Genomic DNA, 23,867 nt, shown 5'->3' on the forward strand with positions numbered 1-23,867 from the left:
GACACAGAATAACAGCTTGTCTCCACGTTATTAGAGCTACTATCTAAGAAACAGGTGGCTTGAATGAAACATGAATAAATACGAAATTACCACCAAGGCAAGTATTCTTGAAAAATAATTTATATAAATTATTAGTCATAAAAGAAGGCAGGTAACCCAGCCTGGGACACTACTGGAAGGAACAGGGAGGCTGAAATCTGAGAAGGATTAGGAGTAAAGAGAAACAGGGATGTGAAATGGATTCCCTGCCAAAAGAGCAGACTACACAAAACCCCTGTGAATGGAGGGTGGAACACAGCCCAGGTGAGCTCCTAAGAGACAGCCAGAGCATCTCCTGACCATGCATGCCTTCAGCTTTCAGGAGGGACACAGAGCACAAGTCTCACACACTACAGTAGGGCTGCAAAATAACAACCATATGAAAATAAATCCATATAACATGGCGGCATGGCGGGGCATGCAGCCCAATGGTAGTGTACTTGGCCTAGTAAGTTCCAAGCCCTGGCTTAGAACCCCAGCACTTGGGTGGGTGGGTGGTGCCTGAAGATTGAGCAGTGGGGTACAGTTAGAGCAATAGAATAATAAGCAGTCAGTGATATTTCCACGGACTAAATACACAGCAGAAAGGGAACCCAGACTGGCATTCACTCTGTTTCTACTGTTGTTGCTACTTGAGACAGGGCCTCGGGTAGCACAGGCTGGCCTCTTACAACATTGCAAAGGGGAATATTCTTGAACTTCTAACTCTTCTGCCTCCACTTCCCAAAGGCTAGAATTACAGGCATGTGCCACTGCACCCACTTTCATATGATGCTAGGGATGGAAGCCAAGGCTCTGTGGATGCTAGGCAAGGGCTCTACCAACTGACCTACACGCTCAGCCTCCATTGCCTTTTCAATGGATGTACTTCCGCTGCCTCAAGAGAAGGAGGCCATTTTAAAAACTTTAGTAAGAAAAAAAACAGTTAATTTCTAACTTACGAGCTTCCAAACTTGGGTCCTGGTAACAAGGTTATTTTAAGAAAGACTTCTGGGTGCTTTTTTGTTTTAAATAAACATGTTATTAGATGAGACTCCACACAGCTATCCAACCTACCAGGTCCTTTATGTAGTTACTAATTTACTCTTTAAGAGTTCTTGCTACCATTTCTAGATAAGGAAATGGAGGAGCAAAAACACTAAGAGACTTATCCAGGGCCATACAAACAAGTAAATGGAAAACGTAATCTGTGTGAGTCTTAGGTCTCTGTGAAGACCATGTCTCCTAAAACATGGTGGGCGGTTCCTGAGGAAAGACCAAGGTTGAACTCTGACCTCTACATCCACACAAGTACCCAGGAAGACATGAATACATCACAGGAAGAACAAAGTAACCAAAAAAACAAAACAAACCAACAAAACAAACCAAAAGCCAAGTTCTAAGATGAGAATGGAGACCGCCTTGCCCGACAGGCCAGCTTCCCTACCTCTCCACCTCTGGTCGGAGTGCCTTCTCCCGCTCAAGCATGGCAATGATGAGCTTGCCCCACTCTTTTTCAATGTCATTTGGATGATAACCTTGAAGGAGTTTGATGCGTCCAAACTCTATCCAAATCTTAAGGAAACAAAATAATTCATATATAGTCAAGACTTGAAAGCAATTCAGAAATTATGCTTCAAAGTACCACAGAATAATTTTGGCTTACCTCTAATAATTTATATAGTCGTTTAATTTTTGATTTCTCTGTCTCCTTTGGTGGGATTTCTTTATCTTTGAACTGTAAATACTGATTATAAAGTGCCTGTAATGAAAAAGAAAATAAATTACGGCCCACGTTCAAAGCTTGCTCTCACCCTGTCACCAGCAAAGGCTATTTCTTGTGCCATGAGCACTCAGTAGACTTCCTTTATGGATGCAACCATCCAGCTGCCAAGCAGCTAGCTGTGTGCTGGGTTGCATAGGACTAGATAAGGGTTGAACTGTTGATGTGAGCCATGATTCAACATGTGCCACACAGGAATCTGAACAATAAATGATGACCAATGCCCAGCACTCAAACACAAAAACACATCCTTGAGAGGCTGAGCTTCCCGAACACCACATGCTGGTTTTTAGTTTCCAGAAAACAGTTTGATGGAAGGAAAAGACTTGCTCCCTTCCATTCCATGGCTCTATTCTGGAACCCCATAGCAGCTAGGTAGGGCTAACATGTGCCCTCACCATACCACTGTCAAGTTCAACAGCTTTTTTTTTTTTTAACTAACAAAGGAAAGCAAAAGAAAGTGGATGTTATTAGTTGATATTACTATTACAGACACTCCAATCATGTAATTATTATCTCATTTGTGAACCTCTTTATTCATTTCACAAGACCTTTCTAAAAATTGCATAAATGAAACACTTTCACATTTAATAGCTATACTAATAAATTAAGCTTATTTATGCTACATTAAAATAGACAGCACATTTCTACAAGATTCTAAAAAGGTTTGTGAACTTGTAGAAGTATTTGCTAATTCCTAAGGATATGTTTTCTCTCCTACATTACCCACTAGCAAGTAACCTGTGTGAATACTCAGACTCCTACAACTTTTAAAGAGCTGCAGAAGTCAGGCATCAGCACAATTTGCCCAATGGTCAAACAAAACCAAAACAAAACTAAACAACCCCACCTCAGGAATTCATTTAGAAATAAGTGTATTTGTACATGAAATCCAAACACTGTATTGAACCAAAAGCAAAATCTTGTGGGTTGCTATTGGTCATTAGTCACCAAAAGTCACCACGTGCAAAACACTGTGACACCATGTTGCAGTAGAAGGGGGCAGACTTTGGTGCCCTAGAATAGTTCATATCCACATAGGAAGGCATCTTATAATAAGACCCTATAAAAAGCTCCTTTCTTAAAAAAAAAAAAAAAAATCAGCCAGGCGGCAGTGGCATATGGCCTTTAATCTTAGCACTCGGGAGGCAGAATTCATTCAGGTGTTTTGGTAGTCAGAACTGCATGTTAATGATCACTATTGACAATCCCATCTACAGTTTTGTAGTATTGATCAATTACTTATAGGTAGAGCATTCCTGTTAGTGTCCTGCATTCTTGGGGATTCCTGTCTTATACCAGCTCTCTGCAGCCTGCTTCTACCATATTATTGCTTACTGTTCATTGCAGTACTGCTCAGGGCCCACCTTTCTTCCCAGGAAGTCTCTGGTGCCCCTTGCACAAGGCACGTGTGTATCCTTCCCTCTGTGAGTTCGAGGCCAGCCTGGTCTACAGAGCGAGATCCAGGACAGGCACCAAAATTACACAGAGAAACCCTGTCTCGAAGAACAAAGACAAAAACAAAAACAAAAAAACAAACAAATCAACAAATACTAAGTAACTTTGTGCCAAGGACAAACACCCTGTGGTAATGAGAAAAAGAGCCATGCCACAGATGTTATGAACAGATGTGTGAGAACAACAAAGAACTTTCATGGGGCCTATGCTGTGTTACTACAGCTTTTGTGATTCCAGTCTGAGAGCTGAAACAAAGCTTATTAAGTCAAAGAAGTAAGGCTACTCTGTATTAATATTCATTTTACTGATAGTCATATTAGTGGTTTATTAAAAAGAAACTGCTTTTGCTATTTCAAATACAAATGTACAAAATGAGACACGTTATTCTTTGAAAAGCTGTGTATTCATAATGACCTTATTTTGCTGTGATATCTCCATCTCAATGACCTTACCTAAGATCAAAGTATTAACAAAGGTTTGCTAAACCTTGGCCATGAACACCAGGCTATGAGCATTGATTTCAATTCACTTGCACTACAGTTGGATCTGTATTTTGAAATTCATAACATACAGGATGTGCCTTGTACTCTACAAAAGAAGTCCTCGGGGCAGGTTCTCGCCTGACTCAAGCAGAGGCATGTTTCTGATCACTGCTCTGTGTGTGAGCGTCCCACTGATCTTCCTGTTCCAGCATCTGGTGGACTCCTAGCACTTCCCACTCATCATGTAAGACTTGGCAATGTTAGTGTCAGAAGCTCTTAATTTATACCTTTACTTCTCAACAAATTAAAGCTTGGGGAATGTAACTTCGTAAAGATGCTGTTGCTATAACTGTCTTAACTAATATTTACCTCTACTTTCTCTTTATATAAGGAAATAGATAATAAAAACTTTGTCTACTAAAATGCATGGCTTGCCAATGTCAATTTATCTTGAACGCTAAGATAACGGATTAACCTAGCATTAGTTTAAAGTTTCTGAATCAACCCTACTGAACTTCTATGATATACCAACCTTTAGTTCTACAGGATTGTTAGGAAATGTTCTCTCAGACATTGTGACCACGTGGTGTCTAATCCACTGGATGAGGTAGTTCACCATATTCTGGTATTCGATCCACTTGACTTCAACATCCTAGGTAATGAAACAGAGGGGAAAATTTGTGTCATTCATAGTAACACTCATCTGTAACACAATGTGTCAGGCACATTCCTGTGAGTCCAGATGACCTGAAGCTTGACAGAGAGAATCAGGTAAATGTTTTCTTAGTTTCCACTCAGCTACAATTCTTTCCATACACACAACATTTAAAACAGGCTATTAACATTTGGCCACTAACCCTGGCCCAGTGAGTGTCAATTCTGGTCCCAAAACAGTGGTTGTCTGGGGCACTACATCGAAAAAGCTTCTGAGGCTTCAAAAAATGCTGTGATCTGGGAGGTTTTCCAGGGCTCAACTTAAGGGGAGTAACAGCTTGCATATGGCAGGCTAGTCATCTCTGCCGACCACTGTACATCTAATTTCCCTAATATCTGACATTCAACAAAGTCACAGGGGATTTAGGGACCAGACAGGGAAAGATTGGATATGATGAGATTTTTCAAGTACTCGTTAAACAAACTGTCGTAAAATGAAGGAATCGGAAGGCTGACAAGTGCTGTGTAATTAATCTTCTGAAGTTTGCTTGTTAAGTGGCAGGGTTACACTCACTGTTATAATAAAAAGAAAGACTTTCAAAGCATAGTATCTGTAGTCAGGAGTCATCATCTTACTAGGGATCAGAGAGAATCATTGTACGAACAGTTAAGCGCCATGGTGGGCAGTGCCTAATTAAGTGTTCCAATGACTGAAATGGGCAGCATAGTCTAAAAAACAGAGGGAAGGATACACACGTGCCTTGTGCAATGGGCACCAGAGACTTCCTGGGAAGAAAGGTAGGTCCTGAGCAGTACTGCAATGAACAGTAAGCAATAATATGGTAGAAGCAGGCTGCAGGGAGCTGGTATAAGATAGGAATCCCCAAGAATGCAGGACACTAACAGGAATGCTCTACCTATAAGTAACTGATCAATACTACAAAACTGTAGATGGGATTGTCAATAGTGATCATTAACATGCAGTTCTGACTACCAAAACACCTGAATGAATTCAACCAGTCAACCTGCAAACCCTAAGACTAAAGACGCCACAGCCTACAGAAATTAATTTGGCACGTGCAGAGTTAACACAGAGATGGATAGGCATAAGCTATTATCAAGCCCAGTTCTACACGGAGAAAGAAGGGGTGAAACCAGGGTGACTGGCAAGAAGGAAGAAGGAAGGAGGAAGGAGCCAGAGGAACCATTCTGCAACAGCAGCCAGGGGAAGGGAAATGGGAGCGCACTGCCAGGACCTCCAAAAGGTTAAGATCTTCTTGTGAAAGGCGAGGGGAAGGAACAAAACTAGATCTAGAAATAATTCCACAGAGCGGTGGCATAAGCCATCGGAAAAGGGAGCACAAGGCTTCCAAGTACTGCAAATACATCTGTGTCTGTCTATCTGTGAGAAAGAAGGGAGTGGTCTGAGGTAAAGGGGCATCCCCCTCAAATGAACCGCTGCCTGTTCACTTCTAGACATAGCGTTTGTTCGGCACAGCGGGGTTCAATTCCACAAGCCTTTGAGAAACGGTGACTCTAGGGCAGTCACAATAGCCAGAGTGTGTGTCAGAAACCTAGCTCTGGCCACCTGGTCAAACACAGAGACCTTCATGTAGACAAGTCAGAAAACAACTATCTAGTTAACTGACTTCACGGGGTCACCTGAATCAACTTTAACTTGCGTTCTACAGAGAGATGGCCTAGCTACACAGAAGGACAGGAGAGCCAGTGGTTGTAAAAAGGCAGCAAGTTAAAAGGGAAAATATTTACATTCCGGTCACTCATTACTTTCATTCACAGATGTGCCGTGGCTCCCAAGTAGTTTCTTTTATTTGTGACACAGGACAACTTTTTTAGTGACACTTCAATTTCAATGGTGGAACGATGCTGTGAGGTGTACGTACGGTCAGAACAATGGCACATTAGCTCAGATATTTAAATGCATTTAAAATCCGTTTTTAAAGCCCTGCACTAATGAGCAAGCAGTTCAATTGCTGGTCATCAACGACCCAACAGCTTTAAGTGCGGGACAACCAATACTCACGTTTGCACCAATGCCTTCACCGCCTTCGGGGACTTTGGGAAATGCGTCGTACAGGGAGGACACATAGGTTATTACTGACTTCTCATCAGGCGAAGAGACATCCACATCTACAAGCAGCAAGAGACGAATTATTTCACGACGCTAACGTGACTTCTGGTGAGATGTGCATGGCAGCGCAGGTTAAGAGTCAAGAAAACGACTCACCTTCGGGGTCCAGAAGTCTTATAACACCGATTTTTTCAGCTACATAAAAAGCATGCTCTAAATTTGCAAGGTTGCTTTGAACAGCAACAGTATTCATGTCTATCAGGTCCGGCCTAGGAAAAAGTGCACTGTGTTAAGTTTCTTCCATGCCAATTCAACAGGACAGGCGCATGTATTAGCCACCTAAGTAACGCATCTGCAAATATTAGTACAATACCGATATTAAAACCGAGGCCTCCTTCAAACACTGGCATTGCTTGTCTCAGAGGCTTGTATGGGCCAAAAGAAACACAAGAAAAATATAAAAAGCGAGCATATGTAACTTCCCAGAGTCTATAAAGGCCCTATTGATGGCATCTTAGGACTCTACCTGTCCTACTCAACTGACTGAAGCTCCTCTCTTCCCGTGTCATCCTTCTAAACCAGCCAGCATCCTCTCAGATTCTCCCCAGATGCCAAAGTTCTGCGCATAGTTTAATGGCATGTCCACTGCCCCCTCTGCTCAAGATGTCCTATGTGTTGTTGTTGGTTACAATCCTTTCTCCTTCCAAGCGGAGCTGGCCCACCTCCTCTACAGGACACTCGCTAACCTTCCCAACCAGTCTGAGCTCCTTGTGCTCCTAGGCTGTACCCCGAGTAGCAACAAGGGTATTTCAGACTTCTTTACCCTAGCAATCTATGGTTGGTTTTTCTTTTCTTTTCTTTTCTTTTTTCTTTCTTTCTTTCTTTCTTTCTTTCTTTCTTTCTTTCTTTCTTTCTTTCTTTCTTTCTTTCTTTCTTTCTTTCCTTCCTTCCTTCCTTCCTTTCTTTTTTTTGTGTGTACACCTTGTTTTGCTCAATGGTTAACTCCAAGATAGCAAGGACCAAGTCCTAATAAACTTCTACAGTTTATCCTCCTACTGAAGCATACATCCACTAGTAAATATCTTCAGGCATGTGAATGAGCAGATTGGTTAGTTAGTAATTTGACTCGCAAAATCTCATTCATCTGTGCACTTATAACCTTCCTCATAATCAGTCTTTCTTCTACACACACACACACACACACACACACACACACACACACACACGCACACGCACACACATGCATGCACACACAGGCACAGACATACACGTACACGTGCATGCACACACAGACACAAAGACATACATGCACATGCACAGACACACACACACACACATGCTCACACAACTTTATCCCTTTTTAATTTGTAAGACATGCTGCCCTATACTAGAGGGATACTCTGAAGCTAGTTCTATCTACATGAGGAAAAGATTTCTTAAATATTCTTTGTACCAAGAATGGTGGAACATGATGGTCAGAACCTCACTGAGTCTGAGCCTTGAATTTTGAACTCAAGAAGAAAGCTTTAAAAGAATATGGATAAATGTGGAAACAACAAAGTCTTCTAAGGAGCAGAAGCACACTTTCCCTCTCCACTCCCTGCAGCACCCACCCCTTCCCATTCTCTGTAGCACCCACCCCTCCACTCCCTGCAGCACCCACCCCTCACTCTCTGCAGCACCCACCCCTCACTCTCAGATCTCTTCAGAACTTTCCTATTACTTTACAGAAAAAGCCTTTCTATAACCCCACAGGCTCTCAGGGACACACACAAACAGTGGGCCCTCTGTGTGCTGCAGGTAACGTGGGAGGAATGTGTGTAGTAAGTTACTTGGAACACTGTTTAGCGGCCATTTGCACAAGAACTCAAGTACATCATCAATGTTCAGAAGAAAGGCAAACACAAATGTGTACTTCAGTTTTGTTTGTACACTTTTTTAACCTAAAGACAAGGCAGGATTCCATAACTGCCGCTCGCCCGCCAAAAGAATCTATGTATACTTTTATTAGGGCTTGGAAGGGAGTGTTCATGAACTGGAAATGTAGCTCCACTTCCTATTTGTTCACATTCCACAACATCCTCACCAACTTCTCACTGACGTCCACATCTACCAGTGTGATCACCACAATTTACCACTGACAGCAGTCCAGGTATGGGGCATCCCTCTACAAATAATACTTTTAAAAAAAAATTCACAGACCCATGACATCTACTGATGTCAAGAATACTGAACAGGTATGTACAAAAGTCTAGACCAGGTATCTAAAGCTCTTCCAATAAAAACATTGTTTTGCTTCCACAAAATTCAAATTTCCTGGAGAAATAAAAACCAGACTCTGAGTCTGCCAATCTCTGAACAAGAAACAGCATGCTATTATGAGAACCCTGCCATTAGCAAAGAGCGTAAACACTGAGTAATCCCAAAGGGAATGAATAAAGTCATTGAAGAATGAAGTTTTTTGACCAAGAGAATAAAACACAAAACTTCCTTTAGAATGATGTCATTTCAGAACAGAAACAGCTGCACAGTACAGTGAGTCTGAACAAGCTCCCTCTTCTATCTTGAACTTAACACTTTACCAGAGCAGTAACTACAGTGGTTGGCCCCTACCAAAAGTGTGGAGTAGACAAAGTAAATTAGGTAAGCAAAAATAGAAAAAGGAGAACATCAAAAACCACTGGGAAAAACAAAGACCTTGGGAGTCTTCAAAATTATACTGCTACCCTGCTTCGTTGGCCCTTTCTAGTCTTTCAGTGGCCTTCTTCCTCTGCCCGGAGCACCCAGAGGCCTGTGCTGGGTCCTATCCACCTCCTCCTCTCTTGGTAATCTCATCGGGATAACACAGTCCTTAAAAATGTCACCTGTTTGGGGCTAGGGAGATGCCTCAGTGGGAAAAAGCACTTGTTTTGCAAGCCTGTGCTGTGTTCAAATCCCTAACACCCAAATAAGAGCTGGGCACAGCTTTGTGTGTCTGTAACCTCAGCATTGGGTTGCCGAGAGAGATGGATCCCAAGAGCTTGGCTGGTCAATGGTGAGCTTTAGCTCAGCTCAGCAGAGACCCTGTCTCAAGGCAATAAGGCAGACTCCAATAGAAGATACTCAAGATCCTGCTCTGGCTTCTATATATGGCTCAAGGGCACACACCTGTATACCACACACATCATGCATGCATACACACACACACACACACACACACACACACACACACACACCATACACACTAAGAAATTCAGATGCTTTCCACTTATTGGCGATACTTAGTCCCACTGTAAAGCTTTCTCTCACTTTTGTGGACTGTTAGCAGGAATTTCATTTTCAACCTGGTTTAAGTATGAAACTTAGCATCAGACCACACTGCAGGCACATGAAGGCTCTATGTCCCTACATTCCACTGTAAGGTGCTGAGCACTAACTATTATAATTTCCCTATTTTATAGATGATTTTCCTAATCATATAAAGCAATCCTGGCAAAAATATATGCTAGATTTTTTTTCTATAGGAAAGTGTTGTTTGATGGACAAGCTCTTGGTTGTTTTTATTACCTTACAATAATTTAATTTTTCCAAATGACTCAATCACCACAGACTATATTTTTTTAGCACCATACTCCACCTTTTCTTTTAGAAATGATTACAATCAAAGTGAAGATTTGAGAAAATTACATAAATTTTAAATTGAAAATATAAGATCAAAAGGACATGAAGTCAAGTTGAAAGTGTGACCAGAAAGTACAAACCTGCCAGATGTGGTGTTACACAACTTAATTTCTAGCACTCAGGAGGCAAAGATGGGCAGATCTCTTGTAATGAAGCCAGCCTGGTCTACGTACAAAGTTCTAGGCCAGCCAGGGCTACAGTGAGACCCTGTCTCAAAAACAAGGGCAAACTACTACACATGCTTAACAGCCCTAATGTACTGTGAAAATAGAAAGTAAAAATGTATGTAAGAGAGAGCGCTGGTGAGTGAGTTAGTTTGTTTTCTTGATACAAGCGAGAGTCATCAGGGGACAGGCAATGTTAACTGAGGAACTGCCTCTATCGGGCTGGCCCGTGAGTAAGACTGTAGGAACATTTTCTTGATCAATGATTAATATGGGAGGACCGAGCCTCCTATGGGTGGTGCCATCCCCGTCAGGTGGTCCTGGATGGTGTAAGAAGTTGAGCGGAGTGGGCCATGAGGGCAAGCCAGAAAGCAGCAAGCTTCCCTGGCCTCTGCATGAATTCTTCCCCGATGTCTCTCAATGCTGTCCTGGAAACTGTAAGATGAAATAAACCCTCTCCTTCCCAAGTGGCTTTTGGCCATAGTGTTTAATCCCAGTAACAGAAATAAAAGGAGAATTAGCTATTGCCGTAAATTTAAGTGTTTGAATAAAATTAATATTTAAGAATCTGTATAGTACCTATTTTTAAAAAGCACCCACTTTAGACAAAAATGTTTACAATCACACACACATATGTACACATATACACACCTGAGACTTATGTACATGTGGGAACATATATGGACATTACATAATTTCAAAATATCTCTAGTAATAGCTAAAGTTATCTGAACACTAAAATTCCACTAGAGATTTTACTTGGGGTAAGGGAACAACCTCAATATTACTTTCCAGACTCCAGACACTTTGTTAGTATATTAACTCACATGAGAATTAGGTAGGATGCCATGAAGAAATTTACAATGCAGGGCTTTCTACTTATATAGCAATTTCCTCTGAAGCTCAGGAAGCGAACAACACAGAAGTTTCAGGAAGTCCTGAAACCGACCAAATCTTCTGCTCCCCTCCCTCCCCGAGGTTTCACAAACAGAAAGAGTAACTAAAGGGACAGAGCAGCTGAGGAGCCTGGAAGGATGCAGACCAGCCCACCTGCTTAAAGGCACTCTGCAACCTGTTGACCTGTTTGCATGCCCTGCAGTGAGCTGCAGACTTCAGCTTTCACAAGCTGTCACCATGCTGGGCTGGGCCTTCTGTGATGCAGCTGTCTTTGTGTCATTCCTGACTCTGTGGGTGACCTCTCACCCATACTCCTGTTGGTAGTTCCGGTGTGCGTGTGCGTGTGCGCGTGTGTGTGCGCGCGTGTGCGTGTGTGTGCGAGCGCGCACGTGTGTGTGTATGTGTGTGCGCGCGCGCGTGTGTGTGTGTGTGTGTGTGTGTGTGTGTGTGTGTGTGTGTGAGATCTCTCCCTTGTGTCATTCCTGACTCTGTGGGTAACCTCTCACCCATACTCCTGTTGGTAGTTCCAGTGTGTGTGTGTGTGTGTGTGTGTGTGTGTGTGTGTGTGTGTGTGTGAGATCTCTCCCTTGTGTCATTCCTGACTCTGTGGGTAACCTCTCACCCATACTCCTGTTGGTAGTTCCGGTGTGTGTGTGTGTGTGTGTGTGTGTGTGTGTGTGTGTGTGTGTGAGAGAGAGAGAGAGAGAGAGAGAAAGAGAGAAAGAGAGAGAGAGAGAGATATCTCCCCCCAGGATAGAAAGTCTCTCACAGAACGCTACTCAATCTGGATTAGGGTTCTAACTATTCTGTCAGTGAGAAGCATTGCTATAACTTCCTTTACGCGATAAGGTTTTAGCCTAAGGTGGCCTTCCAGTCCATTCTCTGTGCAGTCAGACTATGATCGTCTTTTGCAGTTATCCTAAGAGGCAGGAACCATCACCCAGCTTTATGTGGTGCTGAGGATACTAACCAAGTAATTTGAAATTACAATCTTTCCTAAAACTTATGTCTTATTTTGTTCCTTTAAAATAAAATCACTTCATTCCCATTAACTCAGAAATAAAAACAGCAGATAGCTGTTTTAAGGAAGCCCCTCAAACATTTCTTTTAATTAGCACAGAACCCCACAGTAGAAATGCAAACATAGCTGGTCGGTGGTGGCGCATGCCTTTAATCCCAGCACTTGGGAGGCAGAGGCAGGCGGATCTCTGTGAGTTCGAGGCCAGCCTGGTCTACAGAGTGAGATCCAGGACAGGAACCAAAACTACACAGAGAAACCCTGTCTTGAAAAACAATAAATAAATAAATAAATAAATAAATAAATAAATAAATAAATAAATAAATAAGATAAAAATGCAAACATAAAGTACACACCAATAATAACATTTCCTTTTGCTTTCTCTCCTCAGTATAACACCAGAGACTGTTTTTTAATCTTTTCCAGTGTTTATTTTTATTGTTTAAGTCAGAAGTGAACATGCAGACTAATGGAGAGGGATGTGGGTTGGTCTAACTCTAAAGTACATAGTAAAATTAGAATAAAAAAAAAAAACCAGTTAAAACAGTTTGAAATGATATGATCACCTGAAAAGACAGTGGGGAACGATTTCCTCTATCAACTTAAAGTAGCTACCAGCTGCTGGGGGAAGATCCTTTACGGGGTCACATGCAGTTACAATGACGATTCCTTTTAATTGTCAACTTGACTCAAGCTAGAATGACCTGGGTAGAGTCCCAGTGCACACTGTCCAGATCAGGGTGGCCTGCGGGCATGGGGGGAGTGTGTTGTCTTGATGGCCTTAACTGATGGGGCAGGAGCCAGCTTAAGAATGTCCCGAAACTTGAGTGACGTTCAAACTAAAGCCAATGGAACTGCTTTACTGGCAGGTCAGGGAGCGTGCAGGGTGTGGGGGCATTTAGGCTGAACTTAGAAAGCAGCTGTGCGAGCTCAGAGGGTCTGGAAAAACCCTCTGTCCTGCGCATAGACAACAGGAAGGATATCCTGGGCAAAACCCTATTGGAGGCTCACTTGGTGAGATATGAGATCCCTTAAAGGAAGAAATCCTGAAGGGTTCCCTGCTCCTGGGAGGGCTCAGCACACAAGCTGATATGACTGTGGTCTAAAGGGGGCCAGGCTACATCTCAGGCTGACATCAGTATTCGGGATCTCAGAAGCACAGTCCACCTGGTACTGACTTTAAAGGTACAAAGGACACAAGACTGAGGATGGCGGTGGAGAGATGCTGAGGCCTGGGGCTGTTGGGAGTCCCTGAGGAGAGTCCCCAAGGGACTGTGACATGGAGCTGTGAAGCGAGGCTTCTGGTGGAATAGAGTCTAGGACATTGCAGATGCCAGCACTGTGGGGTTCTGCCAGGGGGAAGTACAGGTGTTTTGGAATGGGCCGCTGTACATGCTGCAGGTGGGCAGGGGCGGAGGGACACAATCACCCAAGCCCTCTGAACCCCGCTGACTACATGACGAGCCCCAGCAGCCTACAAAGCAGCTGCAGGCAAGACCTGGCATTTGCAAGTCTCGATTTTACTCTTGTGTTGATCTGGTTGTTCCTATGTCCCTGTCCTTCACTTCTGGAATAAGAGTGTTTACTCTGGGCCATGACATTTTGGAAGTATGTATCTTGTTTTTGATAACAGGAGCTCACAGTTATGAGACTCCGAACTTTCAAAGTGTTGAAATTTTAAAGACTTCAGGGACTTTGAAAGGTGGACTGTATCTTATAAAAAACCAACCAACCAACCTGAGATTTGGGGTATTGAGGGTGAAAGGTTATAGCTTAAAGTGATGTTTTATGTGCCAAGTTGACAAGGGGTGGAGTTATGATACTTTTATTTGTCACCTTGACATAACTGAATCACCCGGGAAGAAAGTCTCCATGCACGGTTGGCCTGTGGGCGTGTCTGTGGCAACCGTCTTGTTTGCCTTCACCGGTGTGGAAAGACCCAGCTGAAAGGAACATGGTACCATTCCCTGAGCTTGGGTCCTGGCTTGTACCGGAGTAAAGAGAGCAAGCTGAGCAGCCAGCACGTCTGCATGTATTCTCTCTGCTCTCGACCACAGATGTGATGTGACTGGCTACCTCAGGCCTGTCACTGTGGCTTCCCTGAAATGCTGGACTATAATCTAGACGTGTAGGCTAAAATCAACCCTTTCTCCACCGATGCTTCTGTCAGGGTGTTTTATCACTGTAGTAGAAACAAGCAGGTCGTACAAGAGGCAGTGATATATATATATATACACATGTGTGTGTGTGTGTATAACACACACACACACACACATATGGTGGTGATGGTCATACAACACTGTACTTAATGCCACTCTCACTTAAAAGTGGGTAAGATGGGGCATTTTATGAGTCTCTTATCACAGGTTAGTCTTTTACTCATTGAAAGACAGTTTTAATATAATCGAGAGAGAAGGCCATGTTAAGGTAAAACAATAACTACAACAAAACACACAGAGCTTCGATGCTGGCGTCCTCTGATCTCCCCCTGATTCGTTCTCTGCTTCCTCGGGACCCAAATGCTGCATGACTCCTACTAGTGCAACTGGAAATCAGGAGCTACACAAGCTTGGACAAAATCATCTAGAATTCCAGTTACACCTATGGAGCATTGGTAGATGTGGTGGCTGTGGCAGGTGGGGGATTCCCATCTGCCACTGGGCCAAGGCTCAAGAACAACCCATGTGTGTTTCCCAAGGTCTCAGGATGATTTGGGAGAAAGCAGTTGTAAAACCAAGCATGAAGGACAATGTACACAGGCTAAGATGTACCTACTGTCACAGAACAGGGCCATGGAAATGCAACCAGAGAAGAGGTAACTGGATGCTTTTGGTATGCGAATATACAACTCTTCCCAACAAACAAAGCGGCACGTCTACTCCTTCACACACACGGCACTCAACGTGATCTACTACCTTCCAGGCAACAAGATGCTGAGAACAGTCACGGGGTATGTGGAGAACTAGAGGACCATCAGGAGGTCCTCACCCAGCAGTGAGAACGCAGGAGAAACCCCATCTGTAACTCTGGTGGGAGGAAACATGGGTGCAGGCGGCCCAGGGAGGGCAGGAGCAGCAGCTGGGGAGCACGGTGAGCAGCTGCTGGGGAGCACAGGGAGCAGCAGCAAGGCTGGCACTAGCAAGGGGCCAAACTGAGGCCGACTCCCAGGAACTTCCTACTGGATTGCAAACTTTCTTCCCCAGGAACTACAGAAAGCCATTAAAGTGCATTCACTAGGATTCTAAGAGATTAAACGATCAGATCTGAGATCAGACAGGGAAATTAAAGTGGTTCAGATATCCTCACAGAATTTAGGCTGGAGACCATGGCGGTGTGCAGGGGGATAGCAGCAATGGAGAGAGTAAGGGGGACCAGCAGAAGACCATAGCCACAGTCCTGTGTTCTGTGATGCAGCTTGCAGAAACCAAAGCTGTAAATATGGCTGAGACACAAGGGAAAGAGAGAGGGCTGGACCCACAACAGTCACACACTTCAATACAGCAGCTAAGAGGGAAGAAAAGAACGCTCAAGAGGCCAACGCTGACAAGGGAGACCAGGCCTGCAACTGTACAGATTCAGCCACGTGGAAGTCACCAAAGCCCTGCACGTGTTTTGAGTGGATTATGAAATCAGAACCAGAGCAAGCACGGCGGAGAAGTATCAACTGAAAAAAAAAAACAAAAAACGAAGAAGACAGACAGCTCTTCCAAAAAGACTAGTCGTGAATGAAAAGAGTACACCTCCCTGCCCCACCGTGCTGGTGTGTGCACATGCTGACACACACAAACCATGGGGTTGGGAAGAATATTTCTGTAGATTCTTTAATTAGCAGAAACTACCATCGTGCTTAAAATCCACTGAGAAAGCTCTGCTGGAGGGAAAAGTGGAACACCCAGGAGAACGGAGGTGAGAGGAGGCACAGCACGGCAGCAGGGGCCTGGACAGGCGGAAGAGGGGTCTGTGCTGCACAGGAGCAGAAGAGATGAAGACGGATGCACGGAGGTGGGTGTGTATCCGGGAGAGAGAAGAAACTCTTTATTCCTGCTGGTGTCCATTTCCCTGAGCGCAGACACCAGCTCCTCCGTTAGGGGTAAGGAGGAGAGGGGACAAAGGAAGAAGTACACACTACGGGCAGGACACCAACAGCCAGCCATCCCAGCCTGCTCCCACTCAGGCTCCACCCTGATGTGTGACATTCCACGGTGTGCATCAGAGCTCAGGGACAAGCACAGACAAGGCTGAGCTCAGGCAGGAGCAGGCTTCGCTAGGAAAAAAAAAAAGACACAGACTCAGCAGTCTGCAAAGAACTATAAAGGGATTCATTCTACGAGGTTTAAATATAAAGACAAAGGAAACCCCACTCCAATTACCCAGAGTCCGGTCTTAACACAAACTCCGCTCGAGAACAGAGGCCCCACACAAAGACACGCGCAGCGGCGTACGTTACGTAACACCATCCTTTCAACAGATCACACAGTAAGAACACACATTCCCTATGCCTCCCTCACGCCTCCCGGGACGGCACAGCAGGTACCATAACAAATTCCTGAAGATGACTGTTTCGATCAAATCATGTTCAGACTTCACATTCTCTAACTGTTCTTATTGGTGAAACAAGCATCTCACCTCCCTCCCTCCCTCCCCACCCCCAAAGGCCTGAGAAGCTGTTCTTCCCCTCCCCTGTCCCCCAGCAAATAAATATGGGCTTGCAGAAGAACCCCACAGAGTTATGTAACAAGGGTGGAGGCATCCCTTTAGGCTCATATTTGGGCACACATATTATTGAGAGAATCAAAGCCAAGAACCCCTAGGTAGCAACAGGATTATGAAGATAATTTTCTCTTATTCTCAAAACTAGGTGGCTTGGAATTTATTTCAAATATTCTTCCTTTTCTCCCCTACAAAGTACCACTCCATTAACAAGGCGGGGAACAAAGATCAGAGGCACTGTAATTTAGTGCAAGCTTTCTTGGTGCTTCAAGATTAAAATCTAACAATTGTAATAATTAAAAGGCAATTAAAGAATTAGGACTTTCAACTTACAAACAATAACTCACTTCCACACTGTCTCCTAAACCTGAGTAAGTCCAGAGAAAATCGCTGGCTTTAACCCAGAGGGACCACCTTCTAGTACCTGCATTTTCATCCTGAGTGAACTGCTAAGATCTTAATCTGTGAGCAATAAAAAACAAAACCCAAACCTCCCCCACACAGGGAGGTGAGAATCAACTTCTTTTTCACTGTGCTAAAATGAACCACTTCAATTACTTTGTATCGCACAACAAGATGAGAATATGAACCTATAAACAAGACAATATCAAAGAAGTTCTGAAAGAAACAAATTGACCTAGGGAAGAATAGACATGCTGGGCCCTGGCTCCTCTGGTGTAAGAGGATGAGGACGGGAAAAAGGATGAAGAACAGAGTTCAGAGGCAGTGGGAGGTTTGCATCAGCATCCATCTGTGGCTCCAGTCAGTGCTCGATTGTTACAGGCTCCACAGCAGCTCACAAGGAGAAGGGGGACCAATGCTGCCACAGGCTGCCTAAGTCACAGTCGGCACACTTGTGTTGTATCGTGACAGTCTCCACTGCTGGTGTGCGTGCGTGCGTGCGTGCGTGCGTGTGTGTGTGTGTGTGTGTGTGTGTGTGTGTGTACGCACATGTGAAAGCGAAGAGGACAGTGGGAGCCTTCCTCTACCCCATTCTACCTTATTCTCTAAGACAGGGGCTGTCAGTAAGCTGGAAGCTCACCATTTCAGCTGGGTTGGATCCAGGATTCTCCCAGGATCGACCTGTCTCCATCGCCTAATGCCGGAGTTATTGGCACATGGAGCCATGCCTCACTTTTATGTGGGTGCTGGGGATTTGAACTCAGGTCATCTTGCTTTCACAGCAAGCACCTCTGCCCACCAAGCCACCTCCCCAGTCACAGTATTCTAACTTTTGAAGTGATCTCTCTACTCTGAAATCTGTCTACCTCACTTTCCTTCTCTCGACCCATAATATACCTGCGTTTTGATGAACACCTTGAACATCAAACACAGAAAAACGTGCCTATGATTTCAGCTTCGGGGTGTCTTTAAGAAGCCAATATAATAAAGAATTTGGTGAGTAAAGGGGTAAAGTGGAGAACGGGAGGAAAGGTAGTTAGACCTAGCAGAGTGCAACTGAAAAATTGGGAAATGTTTCTTTCTCAGAAGCCTCATGAAGGGAAATGATGCAGACCTAGGTCCTTATTCTACACAGATCCACACATTTGCCCAAAACACAAACTAAATGCAACACGTTGATGGCAAAACCCAAAAGGGTCCATTAACTATGCATTTTAAATACATTATGTTCCATTCACAGAACAGAACGCTGTGTGGCACCTTAAAGGAAATCACAGACAGAAGACAAGGGGATGAAGTCAGGTGTGTCTACTGCAGACTGCCAAGGCTTGTCAGGCTTCTATGCGGGCAGCTGCACAAGCCACCTCCTGCGACGGCAATGAAACACCTCAGTGTTCTGCCTCAAGAATGGAAGCTGGACAACTAAGGTGACAGCATACTTCATATCCCCGAGGATCTGTTTTCCTTCTAGCCCAAGGCTCATCACTGGGCATTTCTGTGAATTCATCTGGGCAAGAGGGCCAGGAACACAGAAACAAAATACAACAGGCTGGAATTTCCTCTGATACTTACTTGACAAACTGTACCCCCCAAATTATGTGTAAAAATAGATGCAATAAAAATGGCAACCAGATTTATGTCACTAAGCCATATTCCTTATTTGGACACAAATGAATTCCCTTCCAGGCAGTGCACACGGGCCCTTTAAGGGCTTTAAATGCGTTAACAGCAATGACCAATTTCTTCTCTGAGCACAGCCATTCCGAGTTCATTTGTATACAATTCGGGTGGCTTTACAAAATGAAATACTTTTGTTGTTGCTGTTGTTTTAGCATTAGTAACCACCCATGTCTATGGCCACAGGAACCAGAGCCTATAATGCCCAGGTGTGTGCACATGTGGATACACACCCTCCTGTATCAGGACTCTGCAGCCCGAGGACAACGGGAAGGAACTACCCAGTCAATACCAACCCACCTTCCTCTGAGAACATTCAAACCCCGAAGGGCCTCCTCCCAGTATTAAACCAATCCAATCCAGTTCAGCTTCTAAGTGGGAACAGAATCCAAGACTGAGAGTGACTCACCAGCCTGCAGGTCATATGATTAAACAAGGTGACTCTGACCACAGACTTCTGGGAGAACTTACCCAATTAAAACATTGTTAAACTTTTATTATGATGAAGCACAGTGGTCCCAATAAATTTTAATTGAAAATGCAAATTATGAGCAAAATAATTAATACTAAATTATGTCCCCCTTAATAAGAAAATAGTTTCAACTATTGCCTAAAGTTCCCAATCTTAATTGGCTAATATATTTAAAACATGCCCATGGAAAGAATGCAGAGACTTAACAGGAGACTGAAATAAATGAGTGGATGTATTAAAAACAAGAGCAGGACAGGCAGAAACTAGTAAGCGGAAATAAGCTCTCCCAGAAACGCACCCCCACACCTAGCTTTCTAGTCCTGAGTTTTTCCCTATGGCCCTGAAACGTCTCAGGGCCATGCGGCACTCCTCTATGCTAGCTCCGATCTACAGATTTACATTCATTCTCATGCCTAGGTGGCTACATTTTCACACCACGAGGCCAGTGTGGCCATGTGGAACCCGGCTTTCAGGAATTCTAGGGGAACTATCCACGTGGAAAGACTGACTGAAGGTAGCTCAGGAGCAGAACTTCAAGCACACAGTCAGAGCTTTATCTCCCTTGGACAGAGCCAGGCAAGCTCTTGCAGGAGCAAGGCTGAAGCTCTCCTGAAATATCCTCCTCTGAGGAACAGGCAGCAAGGTCAGCAGGGTACTCTGCGGCCTCCACCCTAACTCTCATCCTGTTAGAGAACACTCCCGGGATGCCCTGGCTAGAGGCTCCTCCCCAGTCTACCTCAGCCCCTCTTGCTAGTAAGCTGACTCATCAAACGTTTTGGTGACACTCTTTTGTCTAAACCCATCAAACCCAGTCAGTCTTCCCTGATATTCTTTTGAGTGACAAAGTTCTGAGCTTATTAACAGGGAGGCATGCTTCAAGTCGATCAAGATTTTACTGTCGATCAAGGAGCGTTCCAGTTATCTGAACGGAACAAACAAAACAAGCAGGCATGTGACACTTTCATTATTTCAACTCTTTCCCCTGAGACCAAATGTAACAAACAGAAGTTCCTAGAAGGAACTGGAAACAACAGCAAATTCTAACAAGATTTAATTGGGGAAATTAATTGACCCGTAATTCATTTAAACAAAACCCAAGAGCTGTTCTTTATAATCTCCCTACCTTTTCATTGTTATTACCTGGACTATAATCCAGGCTCTTTATCTCTTCCAGATAATGTGACTGACATATTAACACTATAGAATTTGTGATTTTGCTCTTACTTAAGCTAAGTATTTTAATATGCTTTAATTTTTAATCACTTTTAACATGTTACATGTTTTTCATTGTTACCCAATCCTAAATTAAGCAACTAACATTGTCCATCAGTAATTTATAAGAGGAAACAAAGCCCTGGGTTGGTAATTACATACGCACATTTTCAGCTCCCAAACTCACCAAGAGTTCCCACGGATCTTTGCTAACTGTCATTAGTCTTTAGGGATGCAGGACTGCATTGTGCAGGTCAACACTTCCATCTCTTAAAATCGTTAGCAGACAGAAATTATGTCAGTCATGGCAAAATCAAGAACAGTCACATTCATTATTTCTTCAAAGGCATATGATGTTGAGGATATTAATCAGCATCTGAAGATTTTTTATTATTGATAAAAATGAAGGCACAGTCTATTTCATGAGACTTTGTTTATTTGTTTGTTTTCTTTGTTTTGTGTAGCCCTGGCTATCCTGGAACTTGATCTGTAGACCAGGCTAGCCTTAAACTCAGAGATCCACCTGCCTCTGCTTCCTGAGTGCTGGGATTAAAGGTGTGCGCCAGCATGGTTCAGCTGATTTTTTTTAAACTAACATTTATTTTCATTATAATACAGATTTCTGCTGGAGAAGAAACATCTACCTACATGGTTAACATTCTGTGTGTGTTTGGTGAGTGCTTATCTTCTAACACTAAGTCTTTCTTACCTCCATGGATAATCTGAATTTATATAATCTATGTTAAAATTCCTCTTCATTTAATTTCACATAATAGTTCTTTGGAGATAAAAATTAGAAAACTAAACTATGTAAAAAATACTGAACTGTTAATAACATATTGTTTACTTAGGTTAGCAAACCTGTTTGTTTTCAAATATTCTAGGTACAAAACTAATCAAAATTATGGTAGGCTATCCAAAACAATTTACTCGATCAATGGCTTCTCATAAAGTAGCTCTTATTAATCCAAAATTTTGAATACGTGTGTGTGTGTGTGTGTGTGTGTGTGTGTGTGTACAACAGAACCCAGCCACCGCAGCCATCTACCCCAGCCACTCACCCATCTACCCCAGCCACTGCAGTCATCTACCCCAACCACCACAGCCATCTACCCCAGACTCATCTACCCCAGACTCATCTACCCCAGCCACCACAGCCATCACGTTCTCTAAAGGTACCCATTTGTTTAGAAAACAGGCCCATGTGCCAGCTCAGCTAAGTTTCATTACTGAAGCAAAATGAAATCCAATAAATAGTAAAGCTTCTTATCTAAATAAATACAAGAGACGAAACCATACTAAATAGAGGTTTCCACAGAAAACTTCACTACATTAAAATTGTATGTGAATAGATAAGTAAAACCAACTATAAAGGAAACAATGTTCCTAAATTATCATGACTGTTAATATCTAAAACCCCACTTATATTGATACTCTACTGGTTTATGGCTTTGTCTTTTTGGTCTTTGGAGTAAATTAAGGTTTTAAGAAGTAAGAAATGTGTGCAAGTCAAGCCTATCTGCTTAATTCTTACACACACTGGAAGAAAAGCACCCAACTGCTTTATTAAGAAAGGCCCGAAAGCTTTACAACACCTTACAGACTTAAGGCTTCTTTTGGCAAGAGAAATCAAGTACAGGACACAGAACACTGTAACAGAACTTCAGCAACAGAAACCCTGCAAGCACTCAGAGTTGGAATTCAATTTTACCAGAAATTCTAAAGAAGGAAAAAGCTACAATTCCAACTTTTGGGCTGGAGAGGGACGGCTCAGTAGCTCTGAGCAGGTGCTACTCTTCCAGAGGAACTATACCCATACAGCGGTTTGCAACCCTGTTCTGACCTCTGAGGGCACCATGCTAGTGGTACACACACACACACACACACACACACACACACACACACACACACACAGATAAAACACCTATACACCTAAGTTGTTTTTTTTTTTAAAGATCCTATTTCTCACCAAAAGCAATGACAGTGGATTTAATTTCTCTTGAAAACTGTAGGATCTCTGATGTACAGTGACTTATTTAAGTACTTGGGAAAAAATACACATATGTATGCCAATTTGCTCATATAATCCTTAATGAGTACTGAAGAGACAGTTTTCAGAGAGAAAAGAGGGAGACAGAGAGGGAAACAGAGAGAGAGAGGAAGAGAAAGGGAAGAGAGGAAGAGACAGAGAAAGAGGAAGAGAGAGAGAAAGGAAAGCAGAGACAGAAAGACAGAGGAAGAGAGAGGGGGAAGAGAGAAGAGACAGAGAGAGAAAGAGGAAGAGAAAGGGAAAGGGGAGAGGGAGAGAGAGAGAGGGAGAGAGAAAGAGAAAGTGAGAGCGAGCACGCACACTTATTTATCCATCATCTATCCATCTAGCTACCTATTTATTTATAGACAAGGTCTTGCTATGGAACCCAGGCTGGTTTCAAATTTGTGGGCCTCCTGTCTCAGCTTCCTGAGTGCTGACATTACAAGTATGGGCTACCATGGCCAATACAGATATCAACAATTTCAAAGCAGATGATTTTAGAAAAGCTAGCGTCTAAAAATGTTTTTATATACCTAAAAGCTTTCAGAGAAAGAGCTCCATAGTCTTCCAGCGTTCAGTCCCTGGGACACGCAGGCTAATAGTGGACATGTCTGGGTTACTGTGCTCAGTATCTGCACTGGGCACTGAACAAGGGCAGGTAAGTTGACCCAGGTTTTCTTCTTAATTCAGCAACCTCCACCGACCTCTATCTAAAAGTTGTCCCGTAAAGGAAGGAGGCTATCAGACTATTTAAAAATAGGGGCTGTTGAGTGTGGTTACATGAAGAGTCCATTACCAGTTTTGTATAGTTTTTATTATAGTCAATACCTTTTTCAGTTTAATAAGTTCATAGCTTACACTTAATCTATTTGTGGATATATTTGGTTCTTCAATATGACACAATCTTCATAAAATCAAGGCAAATAACCGAGGTTAAACCCATAGTTTTCAATAAACATTTTCTGTGGGTTTAATTTCTAGTGAGACAGCAAAAGTAAAAGCACAGACCTAAGAGCCAGCCTGCCAGGTTTGAATCCCAAGTCCACCGCCTGCTAATCTTGTGACTAGGCAAATATTTACCCAGTGTCTAGGCTTCATGTGCAAGTAGGGATGACAAGAGGGAACGGTGTGAGAAT

General features: G+C 43.3%; 1 protein-coding gene across 1 annotated transcript in view; it reads right to left on the bottom strand.

Moving 5' to 3' along the window:
- LOC131926121 (dystonin-like) overlaps positions 1-23,867 on the bottom strand; it is a 40,493-nt gene that overhangs the window by 1,165 nt on the left and 15,461 nt on the right. Inside the window, exons 3-7 of the mRNA XM_059281414.1 lie at positions 6,644-6,756; positions 6,440-6,546; positions 4,274-4,393; positions 1,685-1,780; positions 1,466-1,593 (exon numbers count right to left, since the gene is read on the bottom strand). Coding sequence (XP_059137397.1) covers positions 1,466-1,593; positions 1,685-1,780; positions 4,274-4,393; positions 6,440-6,546; positions 6,644-6,756 — 564 coding nt within the window. The remainder of the gene's footprint in view (positions 1-1,465; positions 1,594-1,684; positions 1,781-4,273; positions 4,394-6,439; positions 6,547-6,643; positions 6,757-23,867) is intronic.

The sequence above is a fragment of the Peromyscus eremicus genome, chromosome 16_21, assembly GCF_949786415.1.
Source record: "Peromyscus eremicus chromosome 16_21, PerEre_H2_v1, whole genome shotgun sequence".
Lineage (NCBI taxonomy): Eukaryota > Metazoa > Chordata > Mammalia > Rodentia > Cricetidae > Peromyscus > Peromyscus eremicus.